Source organism: Nylanderia fulva, unplaced genomic scaffold, assembly GCF_048542155.1.
Source record: "Nylanderia fulva isolate GAGA-0341 unplaced genomic scaffold, ASM4854215v1 Scaffold39, whole genome shotgun sequence".
NCBI classification, from domain to species: Eukaryota; Metazoa; Arthropoda; class Insecta; order Hymenoptera; family Formicidae; genus Nylanderia; species Nylanderia fulva.
Genome location: NW_028190466.1, coordinates 1,919,413 through 1,938,669, shown reverse-complemented (window position 1 = coordinate 1,938,669; position 19,257 = coordinate 1,919,413). Strand labels below are relative to the sequence as shown.

At 33.0% G+C, this 19,257-nt stretch overlaps 1 protein-coding gene across 1 annotated transcript in view; it reads right to left on the bottom strand.

Moving 5' to 3' along the window:
- eag (potassium voltage-gated channel protein ether a go-go) overlaps positions 1-19,257 on the bottom strand; it is a 149,020-nt gene that overhangs the window by 21,663 nt on the left and 108,100 nt on the right. The window contains 7 exon segments of the mRNA XM_029320590.2: positions 75-438; positions 516-801; positions 1,320-1,585; positions 3,934-4,187; positions 4,534-4,833; positions 6,352-6,620; positions 16,435-16,567. Coding sequence (XP_029176423.2) covers positions 75-438; positions 516-801; positions 1,320-1,585; positions 3,934-4,187; positions 4,534-4,833; positions 6,352-6,620; positions 16,435-16,567 — 1,872 coding nt within the window.

Here is a 19,257-nt window from a genome sequence, read left to right as displayed (position 1 = left end):
TCTTTACGATTCAATCGCATTCCTTTCCGATCGACGTTACGCAAACAAGCGCGATACAGTAAAATAAGACTCACCCGGTGACTCAGGTTGTAAGTCAGGATCAGATTCCTGGCGAAGGAGTTGGCGAAGGCCTGGTAAAAGTCCAACACCTCCAACAGCCGGTCCCGCTTGATCGTGTGCAGATCGCAGTAGGTCAAAGCCCGGACGTTCGCCGCGCTCTGACCGATCGACGGATTCGTCCAGAAACTGTCGCCGAAGACGTCGCCTTTCCCCAGAATCGCCACCACCTCGTCGTCCTGGATGACCTCGAGGCTGCCGGTCACGATGAAGCAGAGGGAATCGATGGACTCCCCCGTGTGATATAGCAGATCCCCGGGCGCGCTGTGAGACATGGTGAAGTGCATCGCCAGAGCGCGCAGACACCCGTCAGACGCTAATCTAGATGTCAAATATAGTGATTTAGTATATGGATTTAATTAAGAGAACGTTTCAAGTATTTTCCTAGTCCAATTCACCTGAAGGCAGGATGCTCGTTGAAGACCTTCCGATTGAGATGCACGCAGATGTCGGCCTTCATGTCCTTGGGGCAGTAGTTGAGAACCTTGTCCGTATCCAGACCCTTTGTCATCGCCCACGTGCTGACGACATAATCCATGACGCGTTCGCTTAAGGCCTTAGGCACCTCGTGCAGCTTCATGAATTCCCTCACGTTGTTCAACATGTCGTGATACTTGGCGGTGGCGGACGTCATTTGCTGGATGATGGTGGTGACGTGACCGAAGATCGTGGCGTACAATAAGGCTGGTCGAGGAAGAGAAAGAAAGAGAGAGAGAGAGAAAGGGAGAAAAAGAAAAACAACGAATTTCAAAACTCTTTAGCTTCCGAAACTTCTTCCTTCGTCTTTTTAACTTAATATCACAAAGCAGTATACAGGGTGTCCTAAAATTAATAATAAACCTGTTAATGGCAGAGACGATTTTTCCTCAGCGAAAATGTCGAGGGACGCCATCATTTTTTGCATGTTCCCACAATTTTTGCCATCATGTATCTTTATAATTAATTGTAGACCTTAAATTAAAATTCTATTAAAGTAAACTCAACATGAAATTAATAAAAAAATGTAATTTTATTAATATTTTATTTTCAATCGCTTATAATTCGAAAATTATTGATGTCTCGACATTTTCGTCGAGAAAAAATTGTCTCCACCAAATCATCCCAGGAATCTACTATTAACAAATATGCTACTAGTTCTGGGACACCCTGTACGTAAGATGAAAAAAATGAAAGAAAATTATCGATGACAATATGATTCATACCAGCAATGATCATCATGCAGATGGTGAAGATCTTCTCGTTGTCGGTCTCGGCCGCGACGTTCCCGAAACCCACCGAGGTCATACAGGTCATCGTGAAGTAAAGGGCGGTGACGTACATCGTGCGACGCGACGGGCCGGCCACCAGTTCGGGCGCGGTGCTGGCATTGGTCCACAAGTAGCTGTACGGTGACTGGGTAACATTGGCCAGCTTCCACAACCACGAATACTGCACCCCGTTGTCGGCGTCCGATCTCCCTATCGAGTACCTTGAACGCAACGAGGGATCTCGTTACGAGGCCGCGGACGGGATTCGGCGGACGGGAGAGAGATTGATATGAGATCGCGCGAGATAATGCACTATGCATTTTGGATGCGGAGCCTCGCATGCTATTTCCTTCAGGAAATTCCGTTATTCGCGTCGGGTGAAACATGATCGATTTTTGTGCGTCAAACGGTTCCAAAGCATTCTCGATTATTTCATTTCAACCGGCGAATTTTTATATATTATATATTAGTCAATTGTTAATATCATTGCAATCCTTTTCGTTTCTGCCTCCGTCTCTTCCCAAGCAGCAAACGTCATTAAATGTCAAAACGTAAGTTTGTTTGTTACCTGGGTTTTTTTTTACTTTATATTTTATATCTTAAATAAGTATAAATTTCCAGCATATCTAAATATAGTAGCATAACGTTGACATGCTTTGTACATATTTTAAATTATCTCGGTATAATAAATTAAGAAGCAATTCAAAGGTCAGCGTTCATTTTGAGTCTCGCGTTTCATACTTTATTATATTTTAAATAAGTAATTCTAAATCATTTCCAGCATGTATAAATATAACATATACCAAAACGTTTGCATGCTTGATATGTGATTAAAATCCTCTTGGCGGCAATATTTAGTAAAATATTTAGTAAGAAACGATATAAAGGTCGTTTAAAGGTCAACGCTCATTTTTCGCGATAATGTAAGAGGCAAACAGATATGGGGAATTTTTATTAGTCAATTGTTAAATGTCATTGCACAATTCTCCATTTCTTCGTCTCTTCTCTCATATTTTCACGTTTTATATTTTTTATATATTTGAAATAAGTATAAATAATTTTCAGCAGATAAATAAATCCCGTGTGGGGTTGTCAGTCCCCATCGGGCGCCTCCTCAGGTGGCGGATTGAGGAATAATACTACAAGGCGCCAAGAATATAATGATATACACTTTAAAATAATTGCTAACAATGAAATTAAAATAAATACGACAGTGACAATTTTCGACGATACTATTCAACTAGTCAAAACTGTTAAATCACAGGAGAACCATAATCTGCACGATATAGATTGCCACACATATCAATGCAAGCAATCTAAACCTTATAAAATCATGATAAGAGGTCTACATTCCTCGACTAATATTACAGAAATTAAAGAGGAATTAGCTAAAGCATGACACGAGGCTTTTCGCATATCAAATGTTATTAAAAAGAAAATCATCAAAGAATAATATCATGTTAAAACAAAGAAACATCATGTTAAAAAGAAGCAGAGCAAATTCGTCTCAAAACCCGTCAAATGTACTGGCTATTCGACGAGTCAAAACTAGACCTAAATAATAAAAGATTGCTCTATACAATGGTTATCAGACCAATCTAGATGTATGCGATTTAGCTTTGGGGATGTACCAAGGATTCAAACCGCATGACAATCTAGCGTTCACCGAACAACATAATACGTTTAATTATCAACGCAATGATGATCTACACACCCTAACAGTACACGTATCCGAAGACGTTCGAGGAGCATCCTGAGAATATCCTGAGGATGTTCGGATGTTCTCTGGATGTCCTCTGGATGTCTTCGGTTGTGCTGTTAGGGCAGGGACTTGGAAATACTGACTGTCAATGATATAAAATACTCTGCAACGGCTCACGAAGCCAGACTACGTAAACATATATCAACGTGGAAGCAACGTGGAATTGCTAAAAACTGAACACGATTTTCCAGGGAGAAATGATGGTCGAATCGATGTCGATCATTTCTCGCTGGGTTAAGACTGAAACGCGACAAATCACAGGATTTAATTTAATAATTCTGTTAATGTGCTGAGTAGAAGTTTGGTAATGACTGAGCTTCTAACCACGTCACGAACCTTTATTAATTGTATTACTTATTTTAACCGTAGTTTAAGATCGTAATAAACATCATTAAATAAAAAAAATATTAATAAATAAAAATATATAACATGTAGCATAACGTTTACATGCTTGATATGTGACTGAAAGTTCTCTTAGCAACGATATTTAATAAATTAAGAAGAGATGCAAAGATCAATGCTCATTTAACGCGATAATATAAGAGGGAGGCAGACATATGGAGAATTTAGAGACCAGAAAAATTACAGATAAAAATACGACATAATGAAAAACGAGAAATATCTATATGAGAGATCAGAGTTCGCATGCATTGATCTCATGACGATATGTTTGGCTGCATGTATGTGTGTAATGTTGTAATGTTGCGAACAATGCCGTTGTTTACGCAGCGTACTCGTGTCCCGAGGAGACATGCGTATTACCTTGAATACGTGTACGCAGGGTAAAATCACCTTAATGTGACATACCAGATACAGGCCAGCCAGTGAGCAACCAACATGTAGAAACAGAGCAGAAGTATGAGCATCGCGGCACCGTACTCCAGATAACGATCTAGTTTTCGTACGACCCTGCCGAGTCGCAGCAACCGTACCACCTTCAGGGCCGAGAACAGGCTACCTATCCCGTCCTCGTCGTGGTCAAAGGCGTTAAACACATCGTATGGTAGACAGCTTAGCAGATCTATGATGAACCAAGATTTCAGATAGTTCATTCTGATTACCTGAAAGTAGTCAAATCGTCGCGTTATTAGAGAACAAAATTAATTCATTATTTTTAATACTTTTAATGTTATCGCTGATTTAAAGATTTCATTTTGTGAAGTTAGCACCCCCCAAAATTCATTAATGATTTTTTTGACTTAATTCGCCAGAATTTTTAAAATTAATAAGGAACTCTAGAACTCTTCGGGGTGCACTCTCAGAACTTTAAAAAAAATTAATTTTTTGAAAGATGAAGTGCCAACTTTACAGAGACGAACAAAAATATTGTTGCAATATGAATGACAAATGCAGCTTTATTTTTTGTTCCATGGAGAAAATTCTTTACAAGAAAAAGCTGAAGCTCACCTTCGGATCAGACACCACTTCGCCGCCAGCACCGACAAATGTTGTGTGAAAATTTAGCACTATGTCGATAAAGAATATTACGTCGACGATACTGTCGACCACCAACAGGGAAACGTCCTCGCTGGTTTTGTTTTTAAATGCGACGTTGTACGGTACCATGATGGCTGTGTAAAAGGTCAGACATAAAATGATCCAGTCCCAGATCGCTTTAAATGCACAGTAATGCAGTAGGATGTGTGGTGGTGTTTTCGGTGCTTCTTGTCTGTATTGCGGCATAACATCGCCGCTTAAAGACATCATCTGAAAAAAGAAACACGATATTAGACAACAAATTTTTTCCTTACGAAGAATGATTATTAACATAAATCGCTCAAATAAGCAATTTAGGTTTAATATATAATTTAATATATGTTATTTAATATAATATTTAATATATAAATATATAACTTCTATATAATTTAATACATAAATATATATATATATATATATATCTCGCGATTTATTTTATTTATTTATATATTTAATTCACATGTATAATTTGTTTATTTAAAGATATTTTAAAATCTTTTCATAAATTGCTTTTATATTGAAAAATATACGAGATTATTATCGAAAGAATAAACAATAATCTTCCACATCGATTTCTTTTCCATCATGTCTCATTTATCTGATATCTTTTTCTAACATCAAGTCTGGCTCCATTAGCCGTTCACGCTCCAAAGAGCTTTCGAATGTATAAGCTTTCCGTGTTGATTTTGAAGAAAGATTCATGCAAATGTGTTCTCGGTGCTTTCCATTTCCTGACGAAGTGGGGCAATATTGAAAATACATTTCTATTTCAACTCATCTTCTAGATGAGACTTCGTAAATCGATCATAGCTACCATCTATTATACTAACTGTTTTCAAATAATCCAACTAAATTCTCAGCCAGAGATATGAAAAGATATCAAGATAGATATATATTTTAAAATAAGAGAAAATTATATTTAAAACATATGTATATTTTTTAAATATTTATGTGTATATACATATATTATATATTTATATTATATTAAAAGTATATACATAACATATACCAATATAAAATAACTTAATACATAAAATTATATAACGTATAAAATGTAAAATATAAAATATAATATAAAAATATAAATGATAATAATATAATAATATAAAAATAATATAAAATTATAATATAAAAATACAATAAAACAAAATTATATAACATAAGGATATGGAGTCTAAAATTTGAATAAAATAAATTATCGCTTTAATTGCTAAAACAAATTAAAAAATATTGTAGAACTATAGAATTCATCAAAAACTATAAAATTCATTGGAATAAACTCGAAAAATGACATAATATGCTAATTTTCAGCCAAGTTAGCATATCATTCTAAATTTAAACAATAGAATTTTATAGTTTTCAACTATTTCTATAGTTCTCTAGCATAGTTCTTTTTAATTAAAATTTACAGAAAAAAATATTGATTTTCTATTTTATAATATAAGTAGGGGTGATAAAATCTAAAATTAATATATTTTTAGTTAATTTTTACATTAAAACTATGTTCATTTTACACAAAATTTATTTCAAATTATTTGACGTTTTGCATTTATGTTATGTTAAAATATTAACACAATATTTATGTCTCCATGTAACATATCTATATTATGTTAAATTAATACCAAAATTTCTGTGGACCGTTTGGGACATGTGATATCTGTTAAATTTAACACACTTTTTCAACTGTGTATTATATTAATAAAAATTGGTGATAAAATTTATTGAAAAAAATGAAATATGGCGACTTACATGACCCAGATGCGATTGTTTGGTGGTGGTAGGCACAGCTGTGTCCTTCAAAGCTGGCACATGCGAGCTGAATTGAGAGACGAGGACCGATCTCGATCTGGTGACCGATCTGGCGAGTTTGGCAAACTTGGAGAGGCCGCCTTTGCTGTCGTCGGTTTCGATCGGCTGCTTCAGGGCGGTGATGTCTCGAAACGTCAGCAGGAACAGGACCACGAGGTCTCGTTCGTTTTTTATGGGCGCTATTTGCAGCAGCAGCCATAATGGTGTCTCTGTACAGTGTAAAAAAAGAAAACGACACCGGTACTGTCTGCTCGCATAAAGATGGTAAAGAGAGAGAATGTGAAAATCTACTTTTCAAGTCGCATATATATACTTTCAAGCACGAATCGATCGCAGGAAGATTATCTCAGAGTTCCTCTTTTTGCGAAGAGAGAATCAGCGAGTCAGCTGATTGTCAAATTCGGCTGGAAATCTTTCTGCTGCCGTAATAATCTAGATAGATCTGTCATGCTACGTGTACTGGAAGCTATAGTTTGTAATATATTGTGTTCTAGTATATATATATAATACAATAAGAAAAGCGTTTCTCAAATGGGAAATATTAGGAAATGCTGATACATGAAAATTGATCGCAATACTGTTGTTCATGTATCTTTTCTGAAGATAAGAACTGCCGATAAAACGCAAGATAATATAGCAACGAGAGAATCCTTAATCCGCGATTAATATTTTTTGACAGAAATCAGCTGATAACTGTCAAAAATATTAATCGAGAGTTTAAAGTATTTAAACATATTATTTTATTTAATTTTATTTTAGACAAACTGTCAAACTGCTAACAAGAAACTGTGCACAATAAATAACAGATTTTTTCCTAAGAAAATATAAAAAAAATTTAGTTCTCGAAAAAATCACGGTTCTTCCTGCAATATCACGAATAAAAGAGTCGAAGTAGAAAGTCCTCTCTTGAGTGACAGCAGTTAAATTATATCCGATCATGCATTATTGCGTTTGCTTCGAGCAAAAGTCAAAAGGCAAGTCAATCGAATGCTGGCTACTGTTCTCCAACATTCAATTTCTAAGCTGTCACTTGAGTTGTCACCTCATAATACAGAATGTTTCAACCAACGAGCGACAAGTCGCCAAATTATCGTCGCACTTGTCCACAATGTCGCATGTCGGGCATGCAAGATCGAAGCTGTATATATGTATCTATATGCGAGCGATGGAATCCAATTAGGGATTCGCCCACGATGCTGCTTCGCAAAGCATGCGAACATGCGGAATGAAATGGCAACGATAATGAGGAAAATTCGAAGTGCGAAAGGAAAGAGAGAAGAGAGTAGCGCATATAACACGTCGAGAGGGTATACAAAGCTAATGCAATAGAGAGGGAAAGGGTGTATTAATAAAGAGATAGATCTCGCGAAAGATACCTCGGAGAGAGACTTTTACGTGACGTCAGAAAATTGAGATAGAGAGTAGATAGAAAAGTGAATTTCCTGAATGGGACACGATATCTTTGAGTCTTCTTCTCGCATCTTTCTCTCTCGAGACAGCATTTCACCTGATGATACTTCAACCGGTTGTCCTATATCGTGGATTAATGAAAGAGAAAGATAGAGAGAGAGAGAGAGACAGAGACAGAGAGAGAGAGAGAGAGAGGGAGGGAGTAGGAAATTCGTGAAATTTCGAACCCGAGGGACGAACACACATATATAAACGCTTGATAATATTTTATATGTATGTTCGCGCCACCCTCCTTCTCTCCCCAACAACTGGCTTAATTAAGCAACCATGTAAGCCCGTCGAACGACGATAGTGTACGAAGCTATGTATGAAAAGCGTCGACAATATGTACATACATTCGCCGACCGGAAATACGGGCGCGACCCTGTTCTCAAGGGGTGGCAAAAAGAGTGGGTCATCGCTGTGAGAGCGTAGCTATGACTTCAAAAACCAGTGTGAATTTCAAAGCAAAGCGAAAGAGGCTTATTCAGAATTAATCTCTCGCGGGATAATTGTGATACTAGAAAAAAACAGAGAAAGAGAAAGGAGAAAAACTTGACACTGAAATATTCAACGATGAAGCCATAGTATTAAATAAAAAATGTCAAATTTGTTAGAAACAACACAAGAGCACGCGCTATTCCTCGATTTTATAATATAAAGTAAAATATTATTATTTATAATATATGTTGTAAATAATATAATATGTTGTAATACTTTTATCCGCGATTAATATTTTTTGACAGAAATCAGCTGATAACTGTCAAAAATATTAATCGAGAGTTTAAAGTATTATAATATATTATTTTATTTAATTTTACTTTGAACAAATTGTCAAACTGCTAACAAGGGACTATGCACAATAAAAAAAAAGAAGAGAGAATAGGGAGCAGTTCAATATAAAATGTATGAAATATAATTTAGTAACGCAAAATAGAACAACAGAGGAATAGTGTTAAAGTAAAGTGATGAAATTTCTCTATTCTACGTTACTACATTACATTTCATATGTTTTATATTTAACTGTTCCCTGTTTCCTGTTCCTGTTTTCTGTTCTTTATTTCCTGTTTCTTTTTCCTTTTATTATGCGCAGCCCTTAAACTTGTATATTTTAATAGTAACATAGAAATAATCACCGAAAAGTTTTAATCATGTTCATGAATATCTAAATGTACATAAATTTAAAAAATGAGAATTTTATACTTTTATTTGCTTAGCATATATTTTTTAATATTTCAAAGAAACTTATGTAATCCATTGTTCTAATGAAAAAGTTGACATATAAATTTCTTAATTTTTCTTTAATACAAAGAATATATAAAGAATACAAAGAATATATGTCGTCCCAGCGAGGCCAACTGTCAAATTAGAAGTTATCAGTTTTTCGCGATTAATCGATCTTTTCCATGATCGATTAATCGATCGTGTACGAGTGCTTCGCATATTTTGATCAGGAAAAAAATATTTTCCTCTTGCTTCGGAACAGTTTTTCTTTAATCAGGACAAAAGAAAAAATATTTCTTTCTCTTGATTGGTCGATCAAAATATTATTCGAACGCACTTGACACTTGTCGCGTCGAGTAGGGCGCTCTATGTTAATCGATCGTTTCAATGATCGATTAATCGCGAAAGCCTGATCATTTCTAATTTGACAGGTGGCCTCGCTGCGGCGACTTGCCGCGTATTTTCCGACAGTTGGCATCACTGCGCCGACATCCCGCGTAAATTTCGCGCATCGCGTCGTGCGGATCGTAGCTGCGCATAATTATAATTGTAATTAAGGTTCTCTCAAACATGCGTCGCTTATAATTGACGCAAGCGCATAAAATAGACGTGTACGATTAAAAGCGGGAGTGCCGAGGGATGAAAATAAGTACGTACGATTAATGTCTCGGGAGTTCTGCACAAAAGTATCGCGCGAGTAAACTCGGAAGTGCCGTTTAGGGTCACGTATGATTAATGTCGGGAGTGTTCTTCAAATTGTCGTGCGATTATTTTATTTTGCTCATTAATGCGCGCGCGTAATCGTATTTTCGCGAGTGTGTACTGTGTAAGTGTCAAAAAGACACTATATATAAGTACAAAAGAGGAAGAGGAGGCCTGAGAAGGCATCGAGCAAATCATGTGGTGAGCAGATTATAATTAAAACGAATTTATATAAATTAATATTATATATAAATGTATAAATAAATTATATAAATATATATATAAATTATATATATTTTATATATAAATATAGAAATATATATATATATGTATATATATATATATATATATATATAGGTATAAAATTTTACATATGTATAATTTTAATTGCGCATTACTGACTTTTTCAAATATTAATTATTTTAAAAACTATTTTGTACACATAAAATTTAATTTGTGTTTTTTATGTTATAGATTAACGCTCTGTATTATAGAATTCCACTGTTGCACATCGTATCAGTGAGTGTATTGCATGTATACATATTTAATATTATCTGTATGTGTAGATTAATCATATCAAAAATTAACTGGAGCACAATTTAGGAAAGAGTTAAGGAATTATACATATTAACTTTATATAAAAAATTTAAGAAAATGTTTTTTCATTAAAACAATGAATTATATAATTTAATAATTTAAAAAAAAATTTTTTTTAAATATGCCAAACAATTAAAAATATTCAAAATTCTCGTTTTTTCTATTCATGTACATTTAAATATTTATAAACGTGATTAAAATTTTGTCGCAATTATTTCTGTGTTTTATATTGAAATATACAAATTTAGAGGCTGCGCACAATAAAAGGAATAAGAAACAGGAATAAAGAAAAAGGAATAGAGGAAAGAAAACGGGAAGTAGGCGGAACAGTTCAATATAAAATATATGAAATGTAATTTAATAACACAGAATAGAAAAGTTTCAACACTTCACTATTCTTAGCACTATTCCTCGGTTATTCTATTCTGCGTTATTAAATTCTATTTCATGTTTTATATTGAACTGTTTCCTATTCCCTCTATTCTTATTTTCTATTCTTTATCCTCAGTTCGTTATTTCTTCAACTAAACATGCCTTTTTTAGAATAGGATAATAAATTTAAGCTTAATATTAAATTACATATAATTTCACGTAAGTATCTATTAAAAAGGTTACGCATAATATATTTATTTCTGTATAATTGTGATACTGGAAAGAAACAGAGAGAGAGAAAATTTGGCTGAATTTTATAATTTAACATTAAAAAAATGTTAAATTCATTATAAACTTAATTTTATGGCAATAAAGCCATATTAAAACACACGAAATATAAGAAGATAAAATTTATAATAAATTTTTGAGCTTTCAGTATTAAATGAAAAAATTTTAGATCAATATTCTTTCATTATTAAAGAAATTACGCGTAATATATATATTTCTGATATGACGTCACGTTAAAAGCGCGATGGCTTTATCAATTACATCGTTGGAATATATCACAGTTATTGCCGTCATACCGCAGGGTATCCAAATTATCTCAATTACCCCGATATTAAACCTTACGCGGAATATCCCAATTCATACGCTTGAATGTAAATGGCGTAATTATATAACGCAGCGTGCGTGTATGCTATTACGCAGAGTGTATTACGAATTACTGGCAACAAACAGAGTTACAAATGAAAGCAGAGTACGTATTATAATATAGAGAGTGCGAATATATACAGTATTGTCAGGAGAAGAATAGCAGGTTATACGAGAAATTAAGTTTCGCTAATAATAATCGGTTCGTTCAATCGACCGAAATGTTTCGCTAATGAACGTTAATACGTAGTGCTAATATGTCAAGTTGAATAATTGGAATTTGCATACAATCGAGACGGGGAAGAAGAGTAATGAAAGATCTGGTTGAAATAGCAAATTTGTCAAACTTGGCCTCTAAATTTCAAGAGTTTTTAGTGCATACATATGTATATATTGTATAATATAATATAATATAATATAATATAATATATATAGCGATACTAGAGGATTTAAAAAATATGTAAATTAATTTACATCGTGCGCGCTAGAGATGCTTTATGTGACAAATTTTCATTTTAATGGGATGAAAAACGAGGCAAATGAGAACGAAAATTGCTCCGACAATATACTATTGTGTGTGTTATTTGTATACGTTATATGCATACATATATAGGGTGTCCCACTTTAAATAATGCATTAATATTTTATGAAAACCGATTTCCACCGAAAACATGTTTCTTATAAAAGTTGTTGGATTTTGAGGGGAATGTTTTGTCGTAAATACAGTCTTATTTTAAGTTTTTGAGATTATTTGTTTAAACGGAACCACTTTAATTTTCTTTCAAAAATTGATTCTTAATATTTGGCGTTGAAAATTTATTACAATAAAATAGTCAGAAAATGATATAGTTTACAAAAAAATTTTATTTCATTCTGATACATTTTGGCAAAAAATATGAAATATGTATTAATTTTATATAAGCTTACTTTAATAATTTTTTAAATAATGAGAATAAATAAATTGGCATAAAAAACATATAATTATTTAAAAAAGAATACAGTTGCACATTGCAAATTTTTTTTTAAATCAGAAGAGTAAATTTTTCTTTTATATCACGAGATTCATTTTTTTCCAAATATGTACTTACCATAAAAGCATAAAATCATAAACCATTCAATTCTCAACTATTCGAGTCTAAAAACTTTTCACGCCGAACATTCCGAAAAATCAATTTACGTAAGAAAATTAAAATAATTCCTTAAAAAAATAACAAATACTCTATATTTAAAACGAGACACCCTGTATATAATACATTGTCGTGTGTATGTTGGCGAGGATAAAGCTTGAGTATATAAAAATAAAATGTGTCGAAAATGAAGAGCTTCCGTTTCTCCCGCGTATGATGCGGTGCGTAATTGAGTCTCCTTTAACAAAGCTCCGTTTCGTTTTCCTCGCGAGTTAATCAACCTTGCGGGTCGATGATCTCTCTTCACGCAAGGGTTGTGAATCTTCCATCTCTCCCCGGAGAGAGAGAAAAAGAGACAGAGAGAAACGGAGCTGCTGCAGTCATCTCTTTCGACGATAAGGGCCGTTGGCCGGAGAGTTTTGTCGGGTAAAAAAAAAAAAGGTGCTTCGACTCGCCCCTTTTTTCAGGGACGAAAATAACGTCCGTGATCTATTTTTTACGGTCGTCGCCGAGCTATATAATCTTTTTATCCATTCTGGCTCCCGGTTGGCAGAGAATCAATTATTTCAGGGAAAAATGACGGCAGTTGTTCTCCAAAATAAGTATGAATTTTATATGAAGAGAATATTTTTAACGAAAAAGAAAAGAAAGGAGGAGAGATTGGGAAAGATAAATCTCGTCGGTGTTGATGTATACAAAAGCGAGAAGAGGGTCAAACTACGACGATGATATAATCAGCTGTTTTTTCTTTCTTTTTTTTTAAAAGAGAGATTGTCGGAAATCGATCTAGAATTAATCAAGAGTAATTAATTCAAATTTAAAACTATTTTATAAAGCTTTCAAGTTCTAATCTTAATTTAAGCGCATTATACATATATCGTTCGAAGTAGTATATATGTATATTATATATATCCGTGTCTTTTTTGCATAGATCTTAGATTCGTGGGTGACTTACTGGTGGCATTTGCGAGCTGTGCTAGACATACCTCGTGGGCTACCTTTAAACAGAAGGATCTCTTTCATTATTACGCTTAACACGTCACGTATCGAGAGAAGGGGTAGGAAAGGGTGTTTTTTTTTCTCCACCGAGAAAAGGCGATCGGAAATGATCGAATTTCCTTCGAACCGCGAGGGACGGCACGCGAGTATCAGAATCGAGTGATATACAACATGATGGTGGAACAACCAACGAAACACGAAACTTACCGGTATATACGATATAGTATGCAGACACAGTTACACGGTTCGATATAGATGTTTCCATCAAATATTGCGCATGCATAATGATACATCTCGTGCCCCGAGGCGTTTCCCCGAAACGACGGCTTCACTATATTAAACGATCTCGCGCAGTTATACGAAACATTGCATCTAGCACATATTGTGTGCCTGTCCAACATGCTCTTCAATAAACTCAAGATTAATCATCTAAATACATAACATATATATGATAAATATATATTCAAAAAATTTATATATAAATGTACATATATTTTTTTTTATAAACTTTTATATATTTTTATATGTATTATAGAATATAAATTATACACTGAAAAAAAATTATTGAATATTTATTTCAATATACTGTCCAATAAATCATTTATTCGAAAGAAATAAATATAAGAATTTTCTTATATCAAATACATATTTTACACATCAAATCAATATTATTAGATTCAAATAAATGGCAGTATTTATTAGTATTGAAATAAATATTTATTGAAATTCAATAAATGTTTTCGTACATAACATATATAATAAATATATTCAAAAAATGTATATATATATTTTTATATACTTATGTAGAATATAAATTATACACTAAAAAAAAATTATTGAATATTTATTTCAATATATTGTCTAATCAATTATTTATTTAAAAGAAAGAAATATTTATCTGTTTTTCTTATATCGAGTACATATTTTTCACATCAAATCAATATTATTAGTTTCAAATAAACGGCAGTATTTATTAGGCAGTATTGAAATAAAGATTTATTTAAATTTAATAATTTTTTTCTCGTTGTCAGTGTATAAATATATAAAATACATGAATTATATAAATTAATAAAATATACAAGATGTTTCAGAACTGGCGGAAAAGTTTTTAATGACAAAGTTTTTCCTGGTATCATTTGGAGATGATTTTTCTTTAGTGAAAATGTTGAGGGAGGCCATCATTTTTAGCATGTTCCCAATTTTTGTTATTATGTATTCTTGCAACTAATTGTAAGTCTTATATTAAAATTTTATTTAAAGCAAACTCTACCTAAAATTAACTGAAGAATATGTATAATTCTGTTAATATTTTATTTCTGCAAGGCCTAGTTTCTAAAAAAGCCTTCGTCTCCGAATGATACCATCAAGAATCTGCTATTAAAAACTTTTCCGTTAGTTCTGGGACACTCTGTACAAATTATAGAATTTAATAAAATATATATATATATATATATATAATATATATAAAAAATATATAAATATGTAAAAAATATATGTATATAAATTCATATAAAAATACACGTGTAAAATCTTTCCTGTATAATTAATCTTGGCTATATGATCCTTGGAAAACATGTGTATGTACATCCATAACATTGCGAAAAAAGCATCGCGAAAAATAATATATATAAATTTTCACGATAAACATTATATTCACTATCTATGCGCATATAAAATTGTTAATAGCACATCGAGAAACATCAAACATTTATAAGGAACAGCATTCAAGGAAACGCAGCTTTTTTATATCGCAAGATATACTCTATTATATTTCTTAAATCGATTTTATATTAAATCCAATTATGTAAGATCGAAATGAGGAAAGCAAATTTCCGAAAATTATCCCAAGAAATAACGCGGGAAATCATTTCCTCCCCTGTGTTTATCGCTGTTAGAAAAATTGCGGGTTGATTATACATACATATATCCTAATTCCATCGTCAAAGTATCGGTTTCATCGCGGTAAAAGCGGTCGCGCGTTTTGTCCCCCTATTAAATGCATACACGAGCCGCGGTATATGATTGCTGTATTACTTCCAACTGCGTTTCCGCGCGGTGCATAAAGTGCACGACAGCGCAATAGGAAGCTAGATGCCGTTCCGATAAACACGCGCATGCAAATTCCGCGCGTAATAACTCCGCCCCCTTTCTCTACCAGCCCCCTGACAACCGAGATTCCAAGTTTTTGCCCCCTTTCCGACAACCCGCCGCCTTTTTTTGCACGCTCATCCAATTACCGGGCGTGATAAACGCGTGGAGGAAAAACGAAGTTGTCAACGCGCGCGCGCCGCAGGTTAGTTAGTTCGTCGTGAATTTTTCGCCCAAATCGAAAATTACACGCCGCGACATATAATCACACCCCGACGATAACGACTCATTCCAGGAACGAGTTACTTCATACCTGCGATTATTCATATACCGTGTAATATCCGGCGCAAAAATGGCGATTTAATCCCGCTGTCGCGTCGATGCAAATCATTTTTCCGTTTTTTCTTTCAACGTATGTTGAACTGCGACAATTTTTTGTAACAGCTGTTTGAGCATCGAGCACTCTTCCCCGTTGTTTAGATTTTTTTCGAGTACAAAGACCCTCGTATTTTTGTTTTGGACGGAACAAAATACTGCCACATTTTTTTTGACATTTTTTAAGTTTCTTTGGATAGCTGGGTACTCGTTCATTGATAGAAGGGTTAATTCGTTAGAGCGAAACGATTTTTTATTTTCGAATGCTTTAGGAAGATCCAAAGCGTGCTGAAAAATTTTCTATTTAGTAATTTCTGAACAGTTTTTTTTTTTTTTGTAAATTGCACGTCGCGAAACCGTCGATTCTCGCGAAAAAGAGCCTCACACATTTAAGCTTCTCTGCATGCGGGTATAAACATTAAGCGTGATGGCGACTTACTGGTCTTCTTGTACAGTAGAATCTCGAACTGATCGTGAATCTGGCCCTCGAGACACTCCTCGATCCTGGCGATCGTTTCTTTGTCCGTCAGCTCCCCGTACATGAATCCGCAGCGGCATGACTTTTGCATAACCTGGGGACACAGTTGTTCGATAAAGCCTCCGTTCTAATTTATTCACCTTTGTGGAATGTCACATAGGCCTATACACATGTACATTATAAAATTACTAGTCGCGATTATAAAATAAATATAACATAAATATAAGATAAATATGATTACTATATATAATATAATTAAATAATAAAATATAATTAATTATAATATATATATATATATATGATATAATTAATTACAATATATATATATATATGTAATATAATTAATTATAAAATATATATATAATATAATTAATTATACAATATATACATATAGGAAGAAAAGAGACGAAGAGCAGATGATAAATGTGCGCGATGACCAGAAGGTGGTGGAAGATCGATTAATCCGTTTCATAATTAGAACGATCTGCCTATTATTAATATGCACTCTGCGCTCATTATGTATTAATCAAGAACGTAAATTATACAACTGAATGGCACAAAATTTCTAACTTTAAGCGTTAATCGGAGAAATCGCGTACTATATTTTAGAGATCGGTATTATAATAACTGACTTATAAGGGAACCTCGAAAATTCTAATCTTGATAAAATTTCACACATATTTAGGAGAGATAAATAGATGAATTTAGAAATTTTCAGTTGCGGTTCAAAAATGATTCGAAAAGGTGAAATTCCTCATATGTAAAGTGGTTTTTTGCTTTTCTAGATATATCTCGAAAAATACTCGAGATATAAAAAAATGTTTCATACAAATGTTTCATAAAAGCACCTCTATTTAATCAACATTAATTAAATTGTGCAAAAACAATTTTTGAGAAAAAATTTTCAAAATTTGATTTTTCAAAATTTTATTAATATGATTAAATAGATTAAATAGATTTTTACTATAAAACTTTTATATAAACTACAAATGTTTTATAAAAGCATTTCTGTTTAATTAACATTAAGAGTTTAACTAGGCTCTGTAATATAAATATAAATTTAACATATATAAGATAGGCAATAAGAGCCAAATCGCGGATGACAGTGCGTTATCCTAAACGAAACTAAATTTTTTCGTTAGAATTACATACCTGTGCACAAGGCACCAAATTTTACTTGGACACGGCCAAGATATAAAATTGGAATAATCTCTACAAGAGATTTTTAATTCCATGTATCCCCTATTCCCCCTAAAGAAATAAATACGAGAGAAAAATATAGATCCGAAAGTCGCAGAATCGTTTCCCGATTCTGGTTAAAATTCATGGAATTAAAAATCTCTTGTAGAGATTATTCCAATTTTATATCTTGGCCGTGTCCAAGTAAAATTTGGTGCCTTGTGCACAGGTATTTAATTCTAACGAAAAAATTTAGTTTCGTTTAGGATAACGCACTGTCATCCGCGATTTGGCTCTTATTGCCTATCTTATATATGTTAAATTTATATTTAATTAACATTATTCAAATTTTGCAAAAACAATTTTTGAGAAAAAATTTTTTTTTAAATCTTGTTAGAATTCTTTTTTCAAAATTGTATTAATGTTTTCTTTATTAAATAGGTATTTTTACCCTAACAGGGTGTCCAGCAGACTCAATGAAAAAAATTTCCTGACTTTTTCAGATTTTCCAAGACTAGTAATTAATTTTTTCCCTGACTTTTTAATATTATTTTTTCCAAATATATAATTTGTATGATAAATAAATTAAATATTAAATCACTTTTTTTATTTCTATTATATCAAATTTTATTTTTAATATATTTTAACAAATTACATTTCATGTATTTTAATATATTCAATGGTATCTAATATCACAACAAAACTTTTAAATAAAACATTTTTAATCAAATTAATGTATTAATTTTTAATACAAAAAGGAATTAAAATAAAGTTTTTGAACAATATATTATAATTTCTGAGCAATGTTATGATATATTATGAAATATATAATACATTGACATAAAATAATACGACGATGAAAATGTAAATGAACGAATACACTGTAGATGAATCGATTTTTAACTCAGAAAATTAGCATACTAGAAGTCATATTATCCCTGCGTATATTTTTTTTTTTTCAAATTGCCGCGATAATATACAAATTTATGTATATTCGGGAGTAATTTATTTTAACGTTACGATGCGTATAATGCTTACGGGACTTAAACGACGTAAACAGAAGCCATTTGTGAAATAAAGTGCTTCCTTAAAATAGCGATCTCGCGGATCGATAACGTCGATAAAGGTCGACCCGATTTGCGTTATCAAATGCCGACGAGAGCGAGAAATGGTCGCGCGTTTCGTGCGGGATATCGAGCATATATACCTACATATAGGTGATATACCACCTCGTGTTTTTCGACCTCGAAACAGATTTATTAATCCCGTAGCGCTGACCTTTAAATTCCGCGAGAGCGCAACAGGAACGAAATCACTTCGCGAGCCTAGTTGAATTAAAAAATCGCGCCGTGATTTTTTTTTAAAATTGGTATCTCGCGAAAATAACGAAAGGGGCAACATCTGTTGGATATGTAAAAATTAAAAAAAAAATTATCTTAGTTAAAAAAAAGCTGCTCCTGTATTTTATTCTCGCTTCGTCGAACTGCGACTAAACAGATTTACTTCGAATATCTGATGGCATTGAAATGCACTCGCGTCTCTTCAACATCTGCAGCATCTGCAGAAGTCAATGCCACGGTTATATTTCTATGATGCTGATGCACT